Source organism: Mugil cephalus, chromosome 1 (genome assembly GCF_022458985.1).
Source record: "Mugil cephalus isolate CIBA_MC_2020 chromosome 1, CIBA_Mcephalus_1.1, whole genome shotgun sequence".
Taxonomy (NCBI): domain Eukaryota; kingdom Metazoa; phylum Chordata; class Actinopteri; order Mugiliformes; family Mugilidae; genus Mugil; species Mugil cephalus.
In genome coordinates, this window is record NC_061770.1 from 5519433 (window position 1) to 5544541 (window position 25109).

Genomic DNA, 25109 nt, shown 5'->3' on the forward strand with positions numbered 1-25109 from the left:
TCTGAGTCTTCTTTGATGTCACAATGGTAGAAAGTTGCTTTTCAGTTTATGGAACTTTATTCTTCTGTTTGAGTCACGAGCAAGATTTTTTGAAATCTTTTTTTCAATGCTTTGAATTCCACTTCACTGCATTTACACCGATCCGCCACATCATTAAAACCAAGCGGAAGTAAATACCATGGAGCGTTTTGTGACAATTCAGTTCAGTGTTCTGCTGGGAAACCTTTGGACCTGGTATTCATTTATGTGGACGTTACTTAGACATGTAGCACCCACCTAGACCAGACCAGACACCCCCACCCCATAGCAATGACACTCCTTGATTGCAGCAGCCATCCCCAGCAGGATGCAGACTGACACAGACACACACAAAAAAGCTTTAGGAACAACTAAACAGAAGAGATATGAAGAACAACACAAGGTGTTGACCTGGCCTCCGAATTCTCTAGATCCCAAACTGATCAAGTATCGTTAGGATGATCCACAGAGGCCCCTCCCCTCAACCCATAGGACCCAAAGACCCCCACTAGCAATACTGTTGCCAGACACTACAGGACACCCTCAGAAGACACAAATGTATAGCGTGTTGTCACTGTATGTTGCTTTGTTTATTTTCCCCTGCAGTGTTCAGAGGAGGCTGGCCTTGATCTCTCACAGACTGAGGTTTGCATCATTAGTTGCACATTAGTTGTCCGTGGAACAGAGCACATCGGTGAAGGTTAGGACTGAGTTGATTAAACACAGCTCAAATAGACTTAGAGAAAACACATCCAGAAACATAAATGAAAAATAATATCAAGCAAATAAACGATCTTATGTGTTACTCCCAGGCAACTTAACTTAACTTAACTTACCTTAACTTAAGCCTGTCTGTGGACAAATGCCACTTCCTTTACATTGCGGCTGGTTAGAGCATTTTAGTCTCTAACTGTAAATATAATTGCATTGTTTTCACTTTAGGCCAACCCCATGGAACGCTATACATAAGAAGAAAGTAGTGGTATGCATCTGGTCTTATCGTTGCTATACATTAGAACTGGTTAACGTGCTAAAATATTTGACCAACTGTAAAAATAAGCGTCACGTTTAATATTTATTACAAATAATTAACATTTTTTTTAAGAGTTTTTCAGTAAAAGGCGAAACCAAACAAGTTGTCTACATTTACTGTTAGAACACCTTTCGCTTCTTTAATGACATTGTGAGCATCATTTGCTAAATAGCTTCTAACTTTCTTGTTAAATACCCCCGTGAGTTGAGTAGCTTTCACTTCCAAACTACTGAAGTCAGATGTAATAGATAAAATCATTAGAAAGATCAGCCTGTTACTTTGGACTGTACAGACCGAGAAGGAGCTGAAACTGGAGCTGGAGCTCCACCAACCTTCTTCCCCCGAATCCTCCGCCTTGTTTCCCTGGTGTCTTCTCAGTTCTCCTCCGTCTTTCCTCTCAAGGCGACATCCTTTGATCTCCACTCCTCTCTCTCGGATCACCATCCCTCCATCGTGAGCATTTGTTACTTATTTGGTCGGGGTCTCCAGAGATCCACCGACCAAACAGCAAATCCCTTCTCCTCCTTCTCTCTTTCTCTTTTGATCCAGACTGTAATGTTTGTCCTTCTTTTCTTTTTTGTGTGTTTTTGTGCCAACTGTTTTTTTTCTTTTTAACATGTACTCAACAGCAGACAAAAGGGACAGGTGTGAGTATATTTATTTATTTTGTATTTCTATCTCTCCTCCATTTTGTCCCTCCTTATTTTCTCCCTTCCTTTCTTCTTATTCTCACTGTTTTCCAGCTCCTGTCTTTCTTGTGCTTGTCTTCCCTGTGCCTTTTTACCTCGGGGCATTCTGTGCTATTTTAATAAATTGTTCATCCTTCAGTTTTCCTATTTTCCCTTTCATCTTTTCACATTTTCTATGTTTTTACCTTTTCATTCATTCATTTTGCATCACCCTTTACCCAGAGCTAATAGTTCTTTTAAACGTGTTGTTATTTTATTTCCTTGTTTCACATTTATCTTTACTTTATTTCCTTCTTTCTGTCCTTCCTTTCTTTTCCGGTTATGTGCTTTCCCTCATTGCATGGTGATATAGAATTTTTTCTTTGTCACCTTCATTCACTTTTTTTTCTTTAATGCGCAGTTCATACTACTGTGCAGGGCTTCGCAAAGACCTTACACGCAGACCGTCCACCAGTGTCAGTCAGTCAAGTTTTGTTTCTCCTGATTTTCTTTCTATTTTCTGCTTCACTTTCAACAATGGCGGCTAAAATTTTGCAATTGTGACTACATTCCGCCAAAATTTAGCTGAACACAAATGTCAGTATCTCCAAACCTCCTCAGTTAACCTTTGTGATTCTTTGTTGAGCCAAACAAATCAGTTCAAAAATCGTAGAGATGGAGAGGCAGTTAAAAATACTAAAGCGGAAACACTCTACTACCAATCACAGCTCTTGTGTTCTGCACTGTCGTGTAGTTACGTTTCTGGGAAGGTAAACGTTAGCTACGCAGTGAGGTCCATGCAGGGTCTGTGTAGGGGCTGCGTTAACGCAGAGAAGCATAACTTACACATAAGTCTGTTCATTTTCTCCTGTTCTTTCTATCACTTCCTTCCTTTCAATTGCTTTTCATCTGTCATCACCACAATTACCATTTTGAGCTTCTCTCTCTTTTAATTCTTTTCCTTCTGTTCTTCCTCATCACATTTTTTATGCTTATTTTTCTCCTCTTCTCTCCTGTCTTCTTGTGCCATACCTTGTGTGTGAAGCAGTTTCTCCCTCACCGAAAAGTGCATGAATAAGATCACAATCATACACCCAGTACGCGCAGTCACCAAAGACAGACAGGCAGACACGCCTTTTTAAGAGGTATGGAGCTGATACACCACCGAACATATCAAAGTCTGATGTACTTTGAAGATCATACCAGTACAATTGATGTGAACATGTCAAAGAGAGAGCGAGAACATCAAGTGCAGGTGAGTCTGTGTGAATTCAATACATTCTTTTGTTTTGTGTGACTCTGATGTGTGCGTTTGTTCTTTATCATTCACTTCACAATGATAAAGAACTCTTGAAAAAGCTAACAATGAGACCAGATACATAGGAATGGCATGTTTGAAGATTCACGATCAGGATTCAGATTTCATCATAGCAAGAAACAGCACTTGGTGAAAGTTTGAAGTCAATCCTGGCGTTCTACAGGGTGCTGTTCTAGAGCGTCTTGAATGGTCCCTTATATTTATAATATTTAAATACTTCAAGGACTACACAAATGTAAACATGGACATAACATTGCATGGTGATATACCCAGTTATATGAAGACTGATGATCAATCAATCCATGTCCAATATATCACAGTTGAGTTTACCACTGCTTCAAATTCTTCCTTTTCAGAAAATGAAAAGGAAGATTTATGATCAAGGGAGCTTAAAAGCTTCTCGGTGAGGCTTTGTGATGGTGGCGAGACTTCTGAGATGAAGATGGATGTCAGCTGTGTTTCTCAGAATCAAGACAGTAGTAACAAGCTGTTATCACTGTCTACTGTCCATCACTGTCGTGCTGGTTCTGGTAAACCATCATGTCCTCTCCCAGGGAATGGAGTGACATGTTTCTTTAGTAGTAGAGTTTGAACATTAAAAGTCTTTCTCAGGACTGGTGTACTCACATTTTAGATTGTAATACATATGTATGAGGGTAGCTCTTGAGGATCAGACTGTTTCCTTTCTGCCATGCTGAAGTACCCCTTGTCTACTATGACACAGTTAGGCCTCCAGGCAAGTTTTTTGGGGTTTAGAGAGAGAGAGTGATAGAGAGGCAGAGGGAAACACAGAGGGGGAGAGAATGAGAGATTAGGACAATCAAAAAAAGAACATAAATAAAAAGATAAATGTCTCATCTTTGTCTCCCGTTTCCAAGGCAACTGGACGGCCATTAAGTTGTTACATTAACACTCCAGTCACCATGGAGTAGTTAACCTGACAATAGCTGTGTGTGTGTGTGTGTGTGTGTGTGTGATAGAGAGCGAGAAACGTCACAGGTTGGATGTCACTTCTTGTGCCTCTAACAGCTGTGTGTTATCCTTCCTCTTCCTCTTCCATAGCTGACTCTCTGTCCCAGTGCTTCCACCTTGTGGCCAAACCTGCTCAAAGCAACTGTTTGGTGTCATAGTGTTCATCACCTGTAAATTAAAAAAATAAATAAAAAAAATGCAGTCACGGCATGCGTTTTGTTGTGTATTTTAAATTAACCTTATTAAAGAAAGGGAAACACCAGCTGTGCCTGACTGACTGTCATTTCAGTAATTTACTGTAAATATTCGACATCTCTACTAGGGTAATTCGCAGTACATACTGTACAAGTAACACCCCTCAAATTTGTTATAAATTGTTCTAGAAGATGAATTATTGTATATTGCATACAAGACAGAGATTAGCCTAGGTTGCTAATCTCTGTCTCTGTCTCTCATCTAAAACCTAGAAAAGACAAAAAGCAGAAATTCTCACAAATTTCACAGGAACGCTACTAGAGAAGCTTTATAAAATCTTTTCTCTCACGGGAATGTGTGACATGAATTAAAATGTGAACACTGAAGACACAGGCCCAGGCTTATTTTTGTTGCTAACTGAAGGCCTACATTAACAGACTTGCAGCTACATTTGAGAGTACTGTGAAAGTTAAGTAAAGCTAAAATTCTGAGTCATAATTAGCAAAAGAACAAGAGGAAACCACACACTAACTGTTCTCATGATTGTTCCCTAAACTGAGCTGTCACACGCATCACAGAGAAAAATAGCACACATGGTATACCATCAGAAACAAGCATACAACTCAAAATTTCTGAAGGCACGAGCTGCAATACTTTAAGTTTTCATTTCATCTGAAGTTCTGAAGAGAAGAGAGATCATACAAACTCCTGTTAAAGAGATTTTTGCCCAATAACTGCATGCATGGTCTACATTCAAAACCTTGAGATATGGACACACCAAACCAACCTTAAAGAATTACCATCAATGAAAGCAAATAGAAACCATTTAAATAAGGTAAAATGCACGTTTAATTAATGGTAAGTTGTGTGTATGTGTGTGTGTTATCAACACAGAAAGGATTGGATGTTATCAGTCCATGGTGGAGTTTCCTCTCGGACAGGAAGTAAGCTTCCTCTGCTTCCTGTTCTCTCCTGCTGTGTGTGTGTGTGTGTGTGTGTGTGTGTGTGTGTGTGTGTGTGTGTGTGTGTGTGTGTGTGTGACCCCAGGAGAGTTTTCAAAAGAACAATCAGTGTAGAAAGAAAGAGAAAGAGCAAGAATGGAGCAGCCAAGAGCGAAGCTAAAATAACTTGAACAGAGAGAGGCACTGAAGCGTCGATGGAAAAAACAACTGTTAGACGGACGCAATGACACCAAAAGACAAACTGACACAAAGAATACATCCAGGAAGAGTGTGACTAGGACCAGGACTCAGCTGACCTGTAACAGGACTGAACCACCATGGACTATGAACCAAAGAAATCCAAGAAGGTACAGTAGCTTCAGTCCTGTGTTTCAGTTTCCATGTTTGATCTCGTTCAGGTCTTTGTTGTTGATGACCTGATTCTAATTTTGTCACATTTCATCACCCAGCTGGTAATGGGGAATCTACCATTTTTAGACTGATTGACTTGATGTTGTGCTTTTCAGTTTGTCTCTAAATTATCTTTAATAAGACCTGCCCCTTCCAACAAACCCTTTACAAACAAATACATGTTTACAGCCTGGTCACACTTAAAACCCTAACGTTGGTTATATAGTCAATCCCAACAAACAGTTTACCCCTAAATGCTGAAAAAAATCAATGAATTTGTCACCATTTACCATGAAGATCAAATTTGGTTAGCACAGGTCTGTGTAATCTGTTGGCGCAAAAGACTTGTTTAAAATAAAATGTGCGAAGGTATTGTTTTAGTTGCCAAGCTGAACTAGATTTGAGAGCTTCCCCATTTATTGTTTACTTTACTCAGAACTGAGATCTACTATCTTGGCAATGACGGAAAGAGTTTTCCTGACGCTGAGGTTATGGAGACACCACTGGGTGAAGTGAGATACCACTGATTACAGCAAGAGCCTCGTTCTTGTCTTATGTTCTTTACAGCTGGCTCCCACTAAAATACTGGTTGGACATTTAGAGTGACAAAGCAAAACAATACAAAATACACAAAAAACAAGAAAAAGTTCTTTGGGACTAGTTAAATAATGAATGCTCTGACAAAGGCAGGTTGTTACATTAATCACATTCATTATAAAATCCAGTTATTTCTATCTGTCCTCTGAAAAAGAAGAACCAAACTCATTATAACCATCCTCTGCCTTTGTCCTAAATTTCAGCTGACAACAGAGATGTTCATCAGAAATCTGCCCACACAGAGATCTGTCCTTGTTATTATTCAGGAGGAAAGACAAGGCAGGTTTCTGACTGTGAAACAAGCTAGTGTCCTCTCTTCTGTGTGTGTGCGTGTTACAATGTCCACTCTCCTCATGGCTTCAAGCCAGAGTATGGTAATGGGTGTTTGTGTGTGTCAGTGGGTGTCTAACAGTGTGTGCTATGTTGTCAGTGAGTCTCAACAATGAGTTGTCAGAGATCACTGCTCACCTGTCAATCACTGTCGGAACAGCCGAAGGGATGTGCTGCATTAACGCAAACACACTCACACAAACACACAAATAAACTTGTGTTTCTATCTTTGAAAGGACCCTCACCCTAACCCTAATCATCCCAACTAAGTGCCTGATCCTAACCTAATTGTAACCTTTAGCTCCAATTCTGTCTGAAATTAAACTCATGTCTGCCTCTCTGGGACTAGAGTCTTGTGTGTTCACAGCCAGAATACTAAACTCTAATTCAAACATACTGATGATTTAGCTGTTCCTACAGGCTGAAATGAAACGCTTGCCCTTTGGATAGTACTCGACTGATAGTACAGTCAGTAAAATCATGAGAGTTAACTTCCTGGAGAGTAGAAACGTCACAAGATCATTAGGATGTATCCTCTTAATACCATGAAATACACAGTGTATTGTGGGGCAGTCATGTGTGAATATATCCTGGGGATAACCTGGTGTGACACTGAAATACTGTGTCAGTATGCAGGCTACAGTCCCATAGCACCATCTGTGCTGGCTCGGCCATGTCATCAGGATGCCCAAAGACCGCCTGCTGTGCAAACTCCTATATGGCCAATTGGGCTGCGCTCAGCAGGAGGCCAGAAAAGGTGATATAAAGACCAACTTAAAATCCTGATGAAAAACTGCAGCCTGAAAACCTATACAACTGGAGAATACTTCCGCCCAGGGCTCCGCCTGGAAGAAACTCTGCCAACAAGGAGGGCACAAACTGGAGGAGGACCGAGGCAATCGTTGGAACAGGAAACGACTAACGAGACATGAAGCCAGTACCACATCTACACCCCCAGTCTGTGGCTTCACCTGTTCTGTGGCAAACAGTGCAGATCATGGTTTTGACTCCACAGCCACAACAAAACTCACTCATCATCGGACTTGATGGACAACCTAAGCAGAGTAAATAAATTCTAAACAGAATAAATTCTGTGCTTGTGCTTGGTTCAGTGTATCATGCCCTTGAAGAGGTGAACCCAAGTAAGTTTTGTTCAGCGTGAATGTCGACAATGCCCAAGCATGGACCATGACACAAAACAAGGTAACTAAAGTCATGAACTCCACTCTGCTATGTGAGTGTGCTTTTCTACCGTACAAATAGATATGGACTGTGATAACCTAAGCACACACGGGCACGGTACAAGGCAACCAACTGTCAACTGTGGCTAGTGTCTGTCCATCTTTAAGCGCCTGTGGCCCTAGTTTGTGTGGCATGACAGCCACCGTTGCCACTGATTGGATCTCTGTGGGATGCATGTTGAATCAGCATGTTGAACGACCAGCAGAGTGTATCTGGTTGGCTGATCAGCTCAGCAAACCAGCGCACAGGAAGCAAAACAGAAGTGACGGAAGTAAATGAAACAATAACAGCACACACAGAGCGCTCTTCTTATGTTTCAGGGAAACACCACTGCAATTATATTTCATCCAGAGAACATGAATGTTCGTAGAAAATTCCGTAGCAACCCATCCAATAATTGCGGAGCTATTTCATCAAAAACAAATGTCATCATCATGGTGACGCTATAGGAAAGGTAAAGTAATCATCAAAATCACTGTGATTCTTCATGTAGAAACATGAGCAGATATTTGTTAAGCGAGCACTTTGACCTCCTCAAACATGCTAGACACATACTGTATATCACCGTCATAAGTAGCAGCATTACTACTGAGTTGCATGCCAATCCATGCAGTATTTGTCTCTCCAGGGTTTTGTCTCGCCCATTAAGCGACTCGTCTGGTCCAAATCCGGCCGCAGGCCGACAGATCGAGGTTGCGTTTACCGCCGCCCCCTGCACACCGTCCCCCTCTACCCTCCTGACTACCTCATCCACCCTGAGAGACTCATATTCGACTACGTGGAGAAAGAGGTCAAGGTAAGACCTGAAATCAGACGCAGTACAAGGCAATAAAACATACTTAGGTTGCCACATGACCCCTCTGTAACCATCTGCTTGACCTTTGATCTGTCCCTTTAGTTCCTTGGTCACCTGACATGGGTGTCGGTTTCGCTGAACCCTTCCAGCCGAGACGAGCTGTTACAGCTACTAGACACAGCCAGGGTTGGTAATCAATCAGTTATCTGTAACTCATTACCCTTAAGGTAATGGGGGAATAAGCTTATTATCTGTATGCACATACTACATAATCACCTGTTTAAAGCCAGCCACTGTTGATCTGTTGGTCAGTTGGCCATAACATAGTAAGTCCCTAAACAATAGTCCATTAACTAAGCTTTCATGATCAATTAATCAACTGGAAACTGCTAAGGTGAGGAAACAAACATTCAAGTTCTACCAAGACAGTTTCAGTATTGTCTTTCTCGCTAATCACTAATCTATCTATAATTACCACGGCTGTGTGTTGGTCAGTAGCAGTTGAAGGTGCTGCCCCTGAAGACCAGCGTGGATCAGGACTGTATTCTGAGTCTGTCTGCTCGCTGCTTGCTGCTGACGTGGAGAGACAACGAGAAGCTGCTGATGAGGATCCCCACACATGAGATCGCTGCTGCCTCCTACCTGAGAGACGACGCACTGCACCTGCTGGTTCTGAAGACAGGTGAGAAAACACCTGATGAATGAATAAAGGAGAATGACGCAGTGTTAGAAAGGATGCTTTCACTTACAACACTGAATGATATCTGTTATGAAGTGCCATTGTAATGTGTTGAAATCAAGACCATTAAACTGTTATACATATTCTTTCAAAAACATGAAACAGGGCAGTTACCATGCTTCTGTAAACGTACTGATTATATAGGACACTTGAGGACACTCCCCAGCAGGATTCAGCCTGACAGACACACACAGAAAAACACTTTAGGAACAACTCAAAAAACATGAAGAACAGCACAAGGTGTTGATCTGGTCTCCAAGTATCCAAGCATCTGAGAAATATCATAGAACCCAAAGCCCCCCACTAACAACATCCTGTTACCAGACACCACAGGGCACCCTCAGAAGGCTCATGTCACAACTGATTTGGAGGCACAAGGGAGACCTACACAATATTAGGAAGGTGGTCATAATGTTATGCCTGATGGGTCTATTTAGCAGGTCGTATTTGAGCTGACAGTTATTAAACATGTCTTTTTTTTTCATGTTGACAGTAATTTACTTGAATTATAAAGTTCTGTAATTTTTACATGACAAAGAAGTCATCTCATCTTTTTCTACCAATAGAAAATGTTAATTTGCTTTCTAAATAATATTGTGATATTTTTGCCTAGTTTGTGTATATGGGAGGTGGTTTTTAAGTGAAGGAGCTGTTCTATCTATTGTTTTGCTTCTTAGTCATAGGAAGGTGCTCAGGGTGAATAACGGGCATACAGAGCAAAGCACTTAAACACAAAAAACTGAGCTGAATATCAAGTGCAAAAGTCCAGCAAAAGCAGAGTCGATGGGTCATCTCTTTTATTGCTGAATATGGCAAATGTAGCCAACAGTTTTTTCTTTAATCTGCAATGCACAGGTCTAAACGTGGATAGTGTGGTTGCCGGGGATGACAGCCTGGACAGGAAAAAAACATCAGGCATCGATGGCCGACGTCAGACCATGAGCTGCAATGCGGACCCACGACCCGCAGGGGGTACAATGGAGCGACGACACACTATCTGTGGAGTTGACTGGAGGCCGTCCCTGTCCAGGAGTAACCACGACAAAAACCAGAATGTGGACAGAGGAGGGGGTGGAGGAGGAGGAGGAGAGCGAGGAGGAGGAGGAGGAGAGCGAGGCGCAGGAGGGAGCTTGGAGAGAAAGAGAGTGGGAGGGAGCTGGGAGAGGAGGCAGCAGACACGTAAAACGGGAGGGAGCTGGGAGAACCGCAGAGCGAGGCCCATGAGCGGCAGCTGGGGGGTGGGAGTAGGAGGAGGCGCGGGAGGGAGCTGGGAGCGGAGGCATGGAGGAGGTGGTGGAGGAGGAGGTAGCTGGGAGAGGAGGGGAGGGGGTGGCGGAGGTGGTGGCGGAGGGAGTTGGGAGCGGCGACAAGCCTGCACAGGGAGCTGGGAACGGGGTAAGAGCTATGGAAGCTGGGAGAGGAGGAACCACAACCCCCTGGAGCCCACGCCCTGTCCGGACGCCTACTGCAACCTGGTCATCCTGGCTGTGGAGAACAGGGTACGAGTCCAAGAAATTACATTTCAAACACAGCATCTACCTTGTTGCAGCTGTCCACTAACAATTGCTGACACTCTCGAAATGATGTCAGCAGCTGTGTTGTTATTGGTCCTTTAACTTTGCCCATGCTGCAGACAAAGCTGATTAAATACTTTCTGTGCTTAAGATGTAGCCACTGAGCTCCTGCTCATTTTTCTTTTTTCTCTCATTCCCTTTCTGGATCAACCCAACTTTTCATCCAATCCAAACCCTACCTACCTACGCACACCATCCTCACCCAGGGGCAATGTGCTGTTGGCTTGCTAGAGGACTGCACACACGTGCAGCTATGAAGCCTCTGCGTTAGTTGAATTCCCATCATCCCAGCATAGAGCTGGAGACCTACATAAACATGCCAATATATTATCATAAATCTGCCTTAACATGAAAACGTGATTCTCCTGTGGGTGCAATATAAGCAACATGAAAGGAAACAGACCAACCAACCAGTCTCTGAACAGACTCAAAGATATTGCTTGGGACATTGAAACAAACACAGGAAGATAACTCATTAAATAGTCTTATACTTCACCGCTTCAAATGTTCAAATGATCTTTCACATCAACAAAGCAACACACCATCAAGATACAGTATTTCACTCAGAATTTCCATCCCTCTCGCAATGTTGCTTTCAGTGAGAGGACGCCAAATAAAACGAGTACGCTGGGCGTGGATTTCTTGTGAATACCGTTGGGCTGTTGGGTGATGAAAAGTAAAGTTATAGTGACTGGAAAAAAAATGCAAACGGAGGTCATTCGCAAGGGTTCACTGATCATCTTCCTGTCATGTCAGAGCAGGGGAAAGTAGGGCAGTAATGCTGATGCTCACTCATCTACAAACACACACACAGACTGGTACTGATGCGGCGTTGCATAATCTGAACAATTACATCACATTTACAGCAGAGTACCCAGAGTTATAATAATTAGTTTGGATTGGCAGCAGTAGGGTGCCATTGTTTAATTTGTTCAAATTAACCTCACATTCTCCACTTGCATTTCATCACAACAGCAGACTGCTGCCCTGGCTCTGGGCGGCTGCTGGTTCACATAGCAACACTTATGACACTAGAGGTTATGTTAAAGCTGCAGCATGATTCAGCTGATAGGATGAATGACGCTGCATTAGGGGCCAGGGCCATTTTAAAACATGTCAATGGTAATTTAATATCTGAAGAACACGTGCAATTACTGTTCTGAAATTGTGCGCCGCATTCTGCGAATGTGAGCAGAAGGGAACCTCGTGGTTCAAAAGATGATTGACGGGACTAATCCCTTGGGACCATGACCTTTGTGTGTGTGTCTGTGTGCGCAGGATGCTGCAGAGGAGTACTGTTCTCTGATCTGTCAGATGTTCCAGATCATTTACGGCCATCAGACCATCGAGTGTGTCGACAGGGCGGGATTTCACCACAGCATGCCGGACCGCTACTGGCTACAGAGGAGTGAGTGACAGATTCTGTTTGCCAGAAGTAGAGCAAAAAATGTTAGGGGTGATGGTCATCTCCGCAGAGGCAACCGTACTCCGCGGCTGATTGGAGAGTTCTGGTCCACATGTTGTCCATTAATTCCTTAAAGTGGTCCACTTGAAGGTAATATCCTGCTTATACCAGGATCTCATAATTAAATTAAACCTACTACTAAGACTATTAATGCATGTTTTGCATATAATCTGTTTTTCACAGGACTCAGTTTACATGTCAACAAATGAGGGTTTGACTAATACCGTAAACAATCATGACCACTCCAGAGTGGAAACGTCGCTCACTTCTCCAGTGAATAGAATGAACCTAAGATACGACTTGATAGTCAGAGTTTTCTTGTCTTTTTTTGGCTCTGCCAAAAGTTTGCAAGATTCAAAGTAAAAAAAACATTGGATATGATTTGAAAGAATGTGTAACAACATAAGAAGCTTTGTATAATGCCCGCAAATCAATATCTAAATTTTTACAAATGAATGCAGCCTTTTGAATAATAAATGGGACTGAGAAGATCTCTTGGTAAATACAGATTCTCTAAGTTCAGTAAGCTACGCCTTACATCTTGTGTCTTACAATCTTAATCCAGTGGTGAAGGATATAAAGATTTAATAATTTATTTCTGATGTTGAGATATCGGCTGCCAGCTGATGCTAATACGGACAGATGTTTGTAGGCAGGATAACTACATTTCAACAACTGTGCTATTTAAGTGCATTGCATTATAAACAGAGGCAGTCAGTTTCAGTAGGGTTATATAGCAGGTGTCCTTATCCTGCAGCCAGTCTATTGGCCAGATTGCCTTATAATTAGATTAGGAAACTGGTGGTGACCAGAGGATGAATGCTCTTCCCTTCCCTTCCCTTCCCTCTCTTTCCCCACCACCAGGTCACTTATCCCCTTGGTGCACAGGAAATGCAGTTGTTTTGTCTCCTTGATACTTAAATTTATCATATCAACTATGTCTTTAATGCTCTGACTGTTGTGTTTTTACAGGTGACAGCTGCCTTACTGACATGTCCTACACTTATGATCCAGAGTTCAGCTGCTGCAGCTCTTAGTAAGTATGCTAGAGGTCATAATACTCAACTATTCTACCGCGATACAGACAAATGCCATATGAGACAATATCAGAGCTGCTTTGACAAATTCAGATTAATAGATGTATCTTCATATCAATAAAAGAAATGCTAATTTTCCAAAAACTAAATGCTCAGCAAACATTGATTAGAATACTCCAAACAGACAAAACATTACGACCACCTTCCTAACACTGTGTAGGCCTCCTGTGTGCCTGTTTTTAGTGGAGGCCTTCAAGTCATGTCACTGTGAGTGTCACTGATATGGGGTGGGGTTGCCTGGTCTGGTTCAGGTGGGTGATACACGCCTAAGAAAGATCCACATTCTATACCAGGTCCAAACGTTTCCCAGTAGAACATTGAATTGTCACAAGATGGTCAATGTTAGTTTCTTCTTCTGACAGTGGTCATAATGTTGTGGCTCACACTTGTCTTCCTAGATCTACATCTTACGTCTATTAAAGCTTTAGAGGACCAGTTCAAAGTGTGTTTAATGACAACAGGTATTCTTTTCTGTGCCTATTGTCTTTCCCACATTTTAATACAGTATATGTCCGCAAATATAATTTAATATTAGAGCACTTTCGCCAACACATCTTCAGTTTCCAGTTGTCCCAAAAAAAAAAAAAAAAAGTTCTGTAACCATGAAACTTGTACAAGGGGCAAAACTGTATCTTGTAACTTTGAAGGGTGTGTATTTCCACACTGGTGTTTCAGAGCAGAATTTTTAATTTGCGCTTTTCAGAGATTTAACCGTTTTTGACAGCCTTTGGCAGCTCGAAGCCCCAGTTTGAAACTCTCAACTGCCTAATCAAACACATTTCCAACACTTTTCAATACTCTTTCCAGTTTCAAATTATAGCATGACATTGGTCACAAAAACACAAAAACTCCAATTAAAACAGTGACTGGCTGAGCTGCACCTTTGATGTTATCTGTCCGTCTGTCTGTCTGTCTGTCTGTCTGTCTGTCTGTCTGTCCGTCTGTCTGTCTGTCTGTCTGTCTGTCTGTCCCTCAGCGATGGTTCCCAGGATGCCTTTGAGCTCTACTACAGTGAGACCTACAGTGAGAGTTCGTCCCTCTCGCTGCAGGACTCCCATCGCAGTCTGGCGTCCGTCAGTGATGGAGGAGACAGTAACCCTGCCCTGCTGCTGATGCAGGAGTACATGATCACTGTGAGTGTTGTGATCAATATTGAACAACCATCATTGTCTAGTTGGTAAACTGTCCTTGAGCTAACTGCTGAGATGCAGCCAACAGGGAACATGCCATTCAGTTACAGTCTGTTTTCTGTGCTGTGTTGTCGATCCAGGATTGTGAATCACTGAGAGGTGAATCTAACAAGCTTCCTAACTGACAGTTCACTGTCTGCAAGCAAAATGCCACTCAAGAGCATCATACAGTACAGAGACTCCACCATGATCAGGTTTCCAGGGAAACTATTGTGCATTCAAAAACGTGACACTGTCACAAAGTTTTTAGCGTGGGCTTTATGAATCGTTTGTGCTGCAGCTACAGGGCGGCATTTATAATGCAGCCTAGAGGACACGCTATGCATGCAGTCTGTAGGAAAATGACGTAGATACTTTCTGAATAATAAATCAAACTAAATTCTGTGATATCCCATCAAAAGACGGACCGACAACAAAGGGAATAAAGCGACAAAGATGAGAGGTTGGGATAGTGATATTATTGGGAGCAGCAATATGTGGTTGACAGTCTGCAACTATTTTATTGGTGTGTGTGTGTCTGTGTGTTTGCGTGTGTGTAGCTGCGTAACAAGCTGAGTCCAGTGGAGCTGCAGCAGTTTGCAGTCTTGCTGAGAGAATACAGGCTGGGATCAAACATCGACCACTTCTGCTCCGAGCTGCTGCAACTGTACGGAGACAACCGCAAGTTCCTGCTGCTGGGTGAGAGAGGCATACAGAGAGAGAGAGAGAGAGAGAGAGAGAGAGATCATTTATCATTTACTGAAACTGTGTGTGATAGTACTGCAGAGGAAGGAGGTGTAATAAAAGGAGATATAATCGTTTTTTTATTGGCTTTTATTTTGCAATATTGTTTTTTGTTGCAAAATGCCCTTTTTAAAAAGTTCCATTATAACATTCTCCTCCATTTCCTGCCTTTTCTGCCTCACTTTCAGCAATTCATATCACCTTGTTCTTAAAAGCTGCCGCTAAAAAGAACTTACATTGTCAAAAAAAATAAATAAATAGACTATTCCATTGAAAACTGGTGCAGTAGCATCTATTGCCTTTGGCCTTCAATTGCTTTTTGTTAAATTCCTTAAGTAAGAAAATTTTCGTGCATGTAGCAGCTTTAAAACTCTCCTAAATGCATATTCTTAAAGAATGTTTGAGAGTACTGTATATGCTGTGGTTTGCAATACACTGATGCTTGAAATTTTGTACTGCAGAAAGCAAAGTGCACAAAACACGAACTAGTGGCACAATGCAGCCACTTTAGTGTAGAAACAACTCTGCCTGAAACTCCCTGAAGGATTTTATGCATCACTTATCTTCTTTTGTGTGTTAAGTATTAAGAAAGTTGGGAGAATTGATAGTCACACAAGAGAAAGTGGGACTGTCAATTCAGTGGGACATTGAAAATTGTAATGTCTTAATTGTTAATTGTTAATTTGTCTCACTTTTGTATTAACTTTTGTATCGACATGCAAAGTCATTTTTATTTGTCACGTTTGTCCTTTGTGTCCCAGGCATGCGTCCGTTCATCCCAGACAAAGATGTTGGAGCATTTGAGAGTTTCCTGGAAAGTATTGGGATTCGGGAGGGCGGGATTTTAACTGACAGCTTTGGACGGATCAAACGCAGCATGAGCAACACGTCGGCCACAGCCATGAGAGGGTATGTACTTGGGTCAGGGAGAGTAGACTGGTATTTGTGATAATCTCGCTCATCCCTTCTTTGTTTAACATTATGCCTGAGAGCTTGGCTACGTTTTACTCACGGTTCTGTATTTTAGTCCACACAAACGGCTTGTGTGAATATAGAAGATAAACTGTTTGGTCGTTTTTATTTCCCAGCAGGTACGACAACTGTACCTCCTCAGGATCTCAGGAATTCAACCGACGCATCACTGACATCACCCATGACATCCAGGCTCTCGGCTTCCAGGACACACACGGAGACATTGAGGAGGAAGACTACTACCTCTGACGGAGAGACAGTAGAAACTAAGTTAGCCAGTGTTCTCTCCACTGATAGAAAATAGTTTGACAATTGAACTTTTTAATGTTAAACCAAAGCTGGCATTCACCAGTTGAAATGATTAAACCAGAATGAATAGAAAACTGTTGGTCATCGCGTGAAACTCTAAGTAATTTCCATGTATTACTACTTGGTATTTTCTGATGGGACTGTAATTCCTGCTTGTCACCACAAGGAGGCAAGCTAATATACAGTAGATACATTGAATAGCTCCACTCTTGCATAGATAGATAGATAGATAGATAGATAGATAGATAGATAGATAGATAGATAGATAGATAGATAGATAGATAGATATTTCGTTTCTCTCTCCCATAGTGCTGCATTGACCCGTTGTCCTGTAGTCGGCATCATGACCTTCCCATGGTGCACTGCTTCTCTCCCCTCCAGCCCCGCAGCTTCTATGCCAGCCTCACTGAACATCAGATCCACAGAGAGTCAGCACACCAAGGGCCTTCAGCCGAGTCACATTACTATTCTGTTCCCATTATGTAACAAACAGTGTTAATTGCAGTCATTTTATTTGCATCAGTAGTGATTAAATACACTGAACAGACGATCAGGGAAAGAGAGAGATTTAGTTATGGGTCAGTCAAAATACTAAATGTATGTATGTAAAGGGTTTCCTTCATAACTCTTGAAAATATTGAAAAGATCTGTTTTCTGTTGGGGTAAAACTAAGGTGTCTTGGCTCAACATATTAGGGTTTATAAGTGTGGAAATTTTGAAACTACTGACAGTGGTCAGTTCTGTTATCACACTGGTGTCACTTGAGCTGCAGTTTTAGTGTGCCTGTGTGTGTGTGTGTGTGCCTGTGTGTCAGGGAAACCAAACACACTGTATAAACATGATCCTCATCATCAGATTACAGCGCCGTAATCTCCGCAATCATCCATGTGGGGTGGCATTTATGATCATATCATCGCTGTATTCATCCTACTGATGGAGACACACATACGCGCGCACACACACACACAAGCCCATCATCTCAGTGGTATTAATCCTGGGTCCGGTATTATTTTTGTTTTTTTTTCTTTTACAGTAGAACAACCATCGAATATATAATATGTGTTATTGTTTAGTAATATGTAAATTTGGCCCACACCCATGTTAAAATCTGGATTAGTATTTATTTAATGGCCCAGTTTGGTCTCACTTGGTTCATCTAAAAATGTATTATGTATAATATGTAAGAGATGTTGTGCATTCACCTTTATTTCTGTGTAATAAATTTAATTTTAAAAATTAATATGGAAGAAGAGAATGTTTGATTCAATATAACAGGTTCTCACTGGCATGCTTATTTTCATGCTTAAAATGCCAATTTGATTTAATAATGTCGATCTTTACATGGTATGCATGTACGTACAGGTTGACTAATAGCAGGGATTTAACTTTAAAGTCTGCATGCCCTGCAGCGAATACTTCAGTTTGAGTTGCCAAAGGTGCAGATCAGTTGCCAACTAGTGGCACAATGCAGTCACTTGTGCATGACACATCATGATGCCTGACCACACCTACCATAAACCAATGTGTAACAAATACACCTTCCAGTGCGTGGAAATTAGTGCAGCAACATCTTTTTTGTTAAAGCTTTTTGGTACCAACACATTATTAAAGAGGAATTTCTGGTAATTGTTTCTGTCTCTAATCTGTTTACCAGCCACATTGCTGAGCCTCCTGACAGCTGCTCCACATAAACAAAAACATGTGTTAGAATACATAATACGTCATGACATCATGCAATTTCCCAGTGAAATCCAGCTGAATTAAAATGAAGACATGTTTTGGATTTCAATCCTTGCTCTGTTTAAGCTGAGCTGGAAGGTCAGTTGTAGTTCATTTGTTGCTGTGCAGGAACACGGGATCAGGGGGTGAACGTACGTTAATGAACTCCAAGCCTGGATTACAGTTCGCTGTATCCTATACAGGCTATATTTAGCAGGCAACCAGTCATTCTGCACTGAGAGTGGTCATCCCGCTAAACCAGCGAGGTCCACTCACCCCAGTGCTGGTGTCACTGCAGGGATCAGTGCAGAGAAAATCCACTGAGGTTTCATAACAAAGTACCAGCAGCCAATCAAAGCTACAGTCAGACAGAGCTGCAGTGACAGCTCAGCTAATGCCTCAGCAGCCCCAATACTCCAGAGATGTGCTGAGGAATTACACAGACACTGCAGGAAACGTGACTTAAATAAAAAGACAAGAGACGGCTAACAAGTCAAATCATGACATTCAGCTTTGAATCCTATTCTTCTGCTGAATGATATTGAGTCACACAGCCTGACTAAAGAAATCATACATAACTTAACTTTAACTAATATAAAACAATTTATCAATAGAAATTAACACACGAATATTAAGAATAAATTTAAGTGCGCATTTTTTCCCCCATTGTCATTGTTATGTAGTATTGTACAGTCAGTCCTTCCTGACATTCACTCTGTTTACACCGTGACCAAACTCCTCCCCGTAGGCTCTCTCTGTAAACGTCATTACGTATGTCGGTTTGGACCAATGAGAGCAGAGGAAGGCGTAAAGCGCTCTCGCGCCGGGTAAAAGGGATTTGACAGTTGCAGGTCTCGAGCTGATTCTCCAGTTGACTTCCTCAGTGGGACAGAGACCATGGCGGCTGCGGCGGCGTGCGGCCAGCACAGCGCCGCATTAACTGCTACCGTTAACAGTAAAAAAACGCACAACAACAGGGAATACAACCGGAGAAACCGGGAGAACTCTCGCCGGAGACAAGCTGCTCTTTTGTTTCTTAGTAACATCTCCCTGGACGGGCAGCCGGTCCAGAGTAGTTCAGCCGAGAATGGAGGAAGTCGCCACCACAAAGACACTGACTTGGACGGAGTCGACTCTGCGGCGGCCGGTCTGTGCCTGGAGCCCGGGAACCCCAGCACCTACGGGACATTCCACAGTTTATCCACGTCCGTAAGCTGCGGGAATGTCACTCCCTCCCCAGTACCGAGGACAGGGCTCCTCGCCGTTCCTCCTATTCTCGTCCTGCCGTCGGACACAGGGTTCGACGATGCTGGGAGCGCGGAGGTGCTGCTGGACTGCCGCAGAGGCTCGTTCCCTCCCCCGGGGTCCACTAACCTGCTGTCAGCGTCCCCGTCCAACACCAGCCTCCTACCGTCCCCGCTTGCACCGCGGAAGTCTTCCACGCTGCTGTCGGTTCACAGCTGTAACTCGGTGTCCTCCGAGCCGCGACACAGGTGAGAAGGAACACGGCATCTCTTCTGCTATGATGATCGTGTTAACCATTTAAATGTGCGTGTTTGTGGTCCGTGTTGCCCTTGGACCAACACCCTTAAAGTTAAGAGATAATCTGTGCTTCACACACGACACTTCACAGGTGGACTGGAGCTGGACAAGTTCGGTTTGACGAGGTTAGAGCTGATGGTTGATCTTCACTCGTGTTTATGAGACAGTTTTATTTAACAAACTACAGAATACGAGTGTGTCACTGCTTCTGATGCAGCGTTTCCCCAAATTCACTGTTGCCCCCATTGCCTGGAGATGAAGTGAGCTCAGATGTTGTAAGTTACATGACTAATATCGATTCAATATGGGGCGTGTATTATTTAAAGTTCAGGACTACGTTTTCTCTCTTTATGGTTCCAAGCCTCCTTTCAGGTTTTGGAAAGGTGACTCAGATGAATTGTTGTAACTTTGAAAAGTTTCTCCGTCAGTGCTGTTGGGTTTACGTGCTTGGAGCTATTTTGTAGAAAATTTGATTTAAATTCAAGGTTGTAGGCACATACTGTAACATGAAGTTTTAGTTTAAAAATAATAAACAGTTAAATCCCGGACCATTGTATGAAGTCTATTATGGGTACAGATGAACTTTACATTTTAAAATGTATACTTTGTCACTGTTTTATGGGTTTGTCCAAGTTTATCATAACATTCTGATTAGTGTCAGTATTTAATAAGGAACTTCGTCTGAATCAGATTTTAAACAAACATTTTTTTCAGATGTGTGATGAACATGTTTTTTTAAAATCTCATTATGCAGTGAGTGCAGTTGCATGTGTATTCTCATTCTAATTAAATGTTGTTTTCATTTCATGGCACACATCATTTCTGAGGTAGTAGCCAGCTGGAGCAGGTGGTGGGTTTGTAGACAGGAAGTGAACCCAGCGACGGTTGAATACCACTAACCGACAACATGAAGTCGAGCTGCTCTCTGTGGCACAGTAATTATTTTCTTCAAGGGTTCACTACTGTAAGAGAAGTGAACCCTATTGTGAATAATAAGCGATGGCGAATACGTGTTTATTAATGAAGCATATTCATCTGGCAGTGGTTCAAGGCTCAGATTTAGGTTTGTTTGTCATGTGCAGGATGACAGTGCAATGAAAACTGGTCAGCCCAGCCATAAATACTTAAAGCAAAAACAAAACAGTATAAAACTCAAATGTAAGCACAAAAATGACAGCATAATATTTCTTTTCACACAAGGTGACGCAGTGGCAGGCATATTTTACATTGTGATGTACCAGCAGCCAACGTGTGTGTTTAGTGTCCAGAGAACAGTCTATTCTGAGTTGAGGAGTCTGTTGGCCTGGTGGTTGAAACCGTCCTTCAGTCTTTCTGAGCCTGGGTGAGCGCTGATGGATGGACCAGCTTCGTCATCATGTTGGCTGCGTATCAAATCTCGAGAATGTCAGCCACGCAGCGATAAACACCGCTTAACCTATTTGCATCAACAACAGGCTGGGAAATTACCAGCAGATAAAAGCTCATCAGTCAGACAGCTGCACCAGACATCAGCTGTCACATACAGCACCTGCTCTATGACCTGCTGATTTTTTATTTCTCTGACATGCTGCACATACAGTATTTTATTTTCATTCATGCCATAATTGTTGTGGGTATTATTTGAGTATATCATTTATTATCCTCAAACCCTCTGTATTCTTGCAACTTTATTAGATGCACTGGTGAAAATGAATGAATTCCAATTACAAAAATATTTGTTTCCACTAGTGTACATAGGGAATTTTCCTGTGAAGGTATCTGTACTATTCAGATTCTCATTTGGCTCCTTCTTTCTTCAGCCACATCATTTTTAGATACTGGAGATCCAGTGAAGCCATGAATGCTTGTTCATCACGCTGCCTCCATTGTGTTTTATGGATGACGTTCCAGAAGTGTTTTGGCTTTTTTTGTGCGAGGTCTCATCTGGTCCTTCTTTTCTTGAGGTTTATGAATGGCTCGCATCTTGTGGTGAACTCCCTCTGGCTTTGTGAAGTCCTCTGTTTATGGTAGAAGTGGATAATGATACGTCTACCTCCTGGACCTTTTCACGCAGCTTGATGTTTTGAAGGGTTGTTTTTGTTTTCATTTACCATAGGCAGGACACTGATATTATCCGGCACAGGTTTCTTCTGTGGATGCCCAGGTCTGTTTGTGTCGCTGAGCTCTTTTTGTGCTCAAACTGCTGATTTGGCCACTGTTGCAGTTCCATTCTATTTCTCTGATCGACACGTTTTGTTTGTGAAGCCAGCAGCAGCAGGGATCACAGCAGCAGTTTGAAAAATGCAAATGCTACACTTGGAATTCATTTAAAACTTTTGCTTGCTTTGCTCTTGAAAAAAATAAAACACATCTTACCACAAAACAGATTTTGAGCTTTGGTAAACAACTGAAATAACTAAAAATGATGTCAGTGTCCAGTTATTTGTGATTTTAACTGCGTTGTAGTCGGCAGAAAGTTTTCCAGACAAAGCTCTAAATCTTTGCAGACAAAATCTGTAATGGTGACATTGATCCTTCTCTAATAACCATAAAATACAATACCCATATTACAATAATATAACATTACTGGGCAATTTTTTGTCATTTCATCAAAACTCAGAACTCTGACACTACTACACAATGCTCAGCTTCTCTAATTTATTACAATAATTATTTATTAATGCTGAAAAACTTCTCCACAAGCAAGCAGCAAGGACCCAGTTTTCTATATTAGTCATAAAATTTTGATCTGATCCCCGCTAATAAAAGAGCAGCTGAACATATATACATGTTGAGTTTCCTGTGGTGACTGCTGGCGGAGACCCAATTTAAACACAACCTTTTCCTCACCTACACACTTCCTGATGTGATGAAGTTGGCCGTCGTCAGTTGCAATCGTCAGTCATGTTCTGTTTAGCCTCTCTGTCTGCATCGAGGGTCCGTGTGTGAAGTCCTGCCAGATAGCAAACCACCTGGCCACCGGTTCATTAGCCTACTTAACGAATATACACTCTGACACAGTCACTCAGCTGTACAACCATACATAGCTGTTTCCTGCATTTCTTCTATACGTGACATCTTGTCTTCTGCAAAGAACACTTTTGTGCATAGACGTAAACTGCGACTAGTTGGCAGAAAGGCATAAAGCTGTGAGACTGTAAATCCAGTTGCTTACCTCTGGTTGTCTGTTGTTCCAGCTTTTTCTGCTTAAAGTTAGCTCACTGAAGGGACTCTAAGAACAGTGGTTCTGTGATCATGTCAAGTGTATAAAGGCAAAGGGCCTCAAATGATGTTGATGTTTGCAGATATTTGACATTACTTTTGAGCTGGCGTGGGTTCTCGTTGGGTTGGTGGCCCACTCGACTTCTGCAGTTAGTCTGGAAACACTGCTCACTGTGTTTTCTTGACAAGGTTTAGCATCCTGTGACTTCCAGCAGCATTTAGTCCACTTCGACAAAGTGCTTTGTGGAAACTAGGTAGCTAGCTGCCTACTACTAACAGCTCTATACCTCAGTAAGAGGATCTACTGGTGCATTATACTGACATATTCTACGACTCTCTCTTCATCAAAGTTCCATTTAATTAAATGCTGTTTCAGTGCGTGGACCTGTAATCAGTTTTATAGATCAAACTCACAGTTATTGTGGTGATTTGGGTGAGTCAGGTTAGTAGCGGCTTATCTGACGTCAACACACAATTACTTTTAGAAGCAATGAAAGGCAAGTTACAGAAAGATGGCAAGCTCACATTGGAGCATCTTATGACAGTTGATACCGTACCAAATGTTATGCAACATTGTTTATTCCAACACATTTCGGCTCATTTTGTTTGTCTGACTGATTTTAGCTTTGTAGACTAACTTTACCCAGACTCCAACTGAGATGTTTGGTTGTGATCAACAACCTGTGTGTGAGTGTTGCATGATTAAGTACAGCATTAAGAGACAGTCACCCCGGATACTGAGCATTCCCCACGATGTGCTGAGCTCAGTTTGATTTTACTGCACCAGGATCCCAGCTGCATTGTTGTGCACACATAACAACCCTCCAGTGATACACGACTTCCAAGAATCTTTCTGGATCAAACAGACAAATGACAAACAAAAAATGCCAGAAATTAATATATAGCTACATTACTTGCGTTGTGTCATTTCATTATTAAAGGGAGGAGTCGATTGTTAGTCCTGTTTCATTGGAACTATTTGCATCATTTTTTATTACCATTTACGAGTCTGCACTCTGTCACTGTATAAAGACACATAGCAGACCTAGAACATTTTATAGTCTTGGGGATAATGTGGATAAAAACACTGAAGGTTGTTCGTCTCAGTGTACATTTGATCTGGAACTGTTGCAGCAGGTCAGTTGTTGTGCCAGAGGGAAACCCTAAAACTCTACTGACCTACTTATAAGCCAGGTGAGGACACACAGGTCATGCTATGCATCCAGTCCCCTGGATGATTAATGTTCCCTGAATGTGGGACTTCTACTGCTATAAGACTTGGCCTCAACTATAGAGGGTGGTTCCCATCCTGGTTTAAATTATGACTGGCGCTTTCCCTTATGACATCAGCTGGTACAGTCTGCAATACTGGACAAGTTTGAGGATCTCTTCATTGACGTTAGTCTGAAGCGCTTAGTGATTCTTTTTCTGCCAGGAGGGATGTAAGAGCAGTTAGTCACTGACAAACCTGACAAAACAAAAAAAAAAAAAAAAAGGAAGAAGTATAGGTCAGCATGGATAAATGTCACGGTAAATAACCACCACGCGAGAAACTGAGAAGTTGAATGATTACTGGACTATTGTTGTAATTAAGTTAACTCAGCAGATCCCTTAAAATGTGTTAAGTCACTCTAACTTACAGGAAAATGTGTAAATCTGGAAAAGAAAAAAAATTATAGTTCTATTTAAAACAGCAACATAATCTTGTTTGTACTATAAACTTAGCCAATTGTCTGTCTGATGTAATGTGTTGATTTGTTTTGGGTTGCTTGCTTCTTACCTAGTTGTTCCTGTCAGCCGACTCTCTGAAACTAGCTCCCACCAGGTGAATAAGGTAATGTTCAGAGGGGTGTGGGAGTTTTTTGATGACTCTAGTGTGTGTTGTAAAAATCATCGAGTCCCTCCCTTGCAGAGTAAACATATTTACAGGGTTTGGCCTGGTGGTTAATCAGCTTTTCTTTTGAGATTTTTTTTCTTCTCCTAATCCCATAACATTTATCTGCCTACCTGAAAATATTGGCATAGAAATGGTTGAAGTTTGATGCTAAAAATGCTGA

At 41.9% G+C, this 25109-nt stretch overlaps 2 protein-coding genes across 3 annotated transcripts in view; both read left to right on the top strand.

Annotated features, from left to right (window-relative positions):
* Positions 1–5277: 5277 nt before the first annotated feature.
* On the top strand, positions 5278–17827 carry ccm2l (CCM2 like scaffold protein). 2 transcript variants are annotated; one of them, XM_047579167.1, is made up of 11 exons: positions 5278–5513; positions 8354–8521; positions 8624–8707; positions 9020–9203; positions 10116–10759; positions 12113–12242; positions 13272–13335; positions 14373–14529; positions 15126–15264; positions 16071–16218; positions 16398–17827. In XM_047579167.1, the coding sequence occupies exons 1-11, from the start codon at positions 5484–5486 to the stop codon at positions 16528–16530; spliced, it is 1881 nt and encodes a 626-aa protein (XP_047435123.1). In that variant the 5' UTR covers positions 5278–5483; the 3' UTR covers positions 16531–17827. The 2 variants fall into 2 exon arrangements, with proteins under 2 accessions (XP_047435123.1, XP_047435202.1); XM_047579246.1 differs by having other exon boundaries at positions 16401–17827.
* Positions 17828–19138: 1311 nt separating this feature from the next.
* cables2b (Cdk5 and Abl enzyme substrate 2b) overlaps positions 19139–25109 on the top strand; it is a 29933-nt gene continuing 23962 nt past the window's right edge. Inside the window, exon 1 of the mRNA XM_047582362.1 lies at positions 19139–19802. Within this exon, the coding sequence (XP_047438318.1) occupies positions 19207–19802 (596 nt within the window). The 5' untranslated portion in view covers positions 19139–19206. The remainder of the gene's footprint in view (positions 19803–25109) is intronic.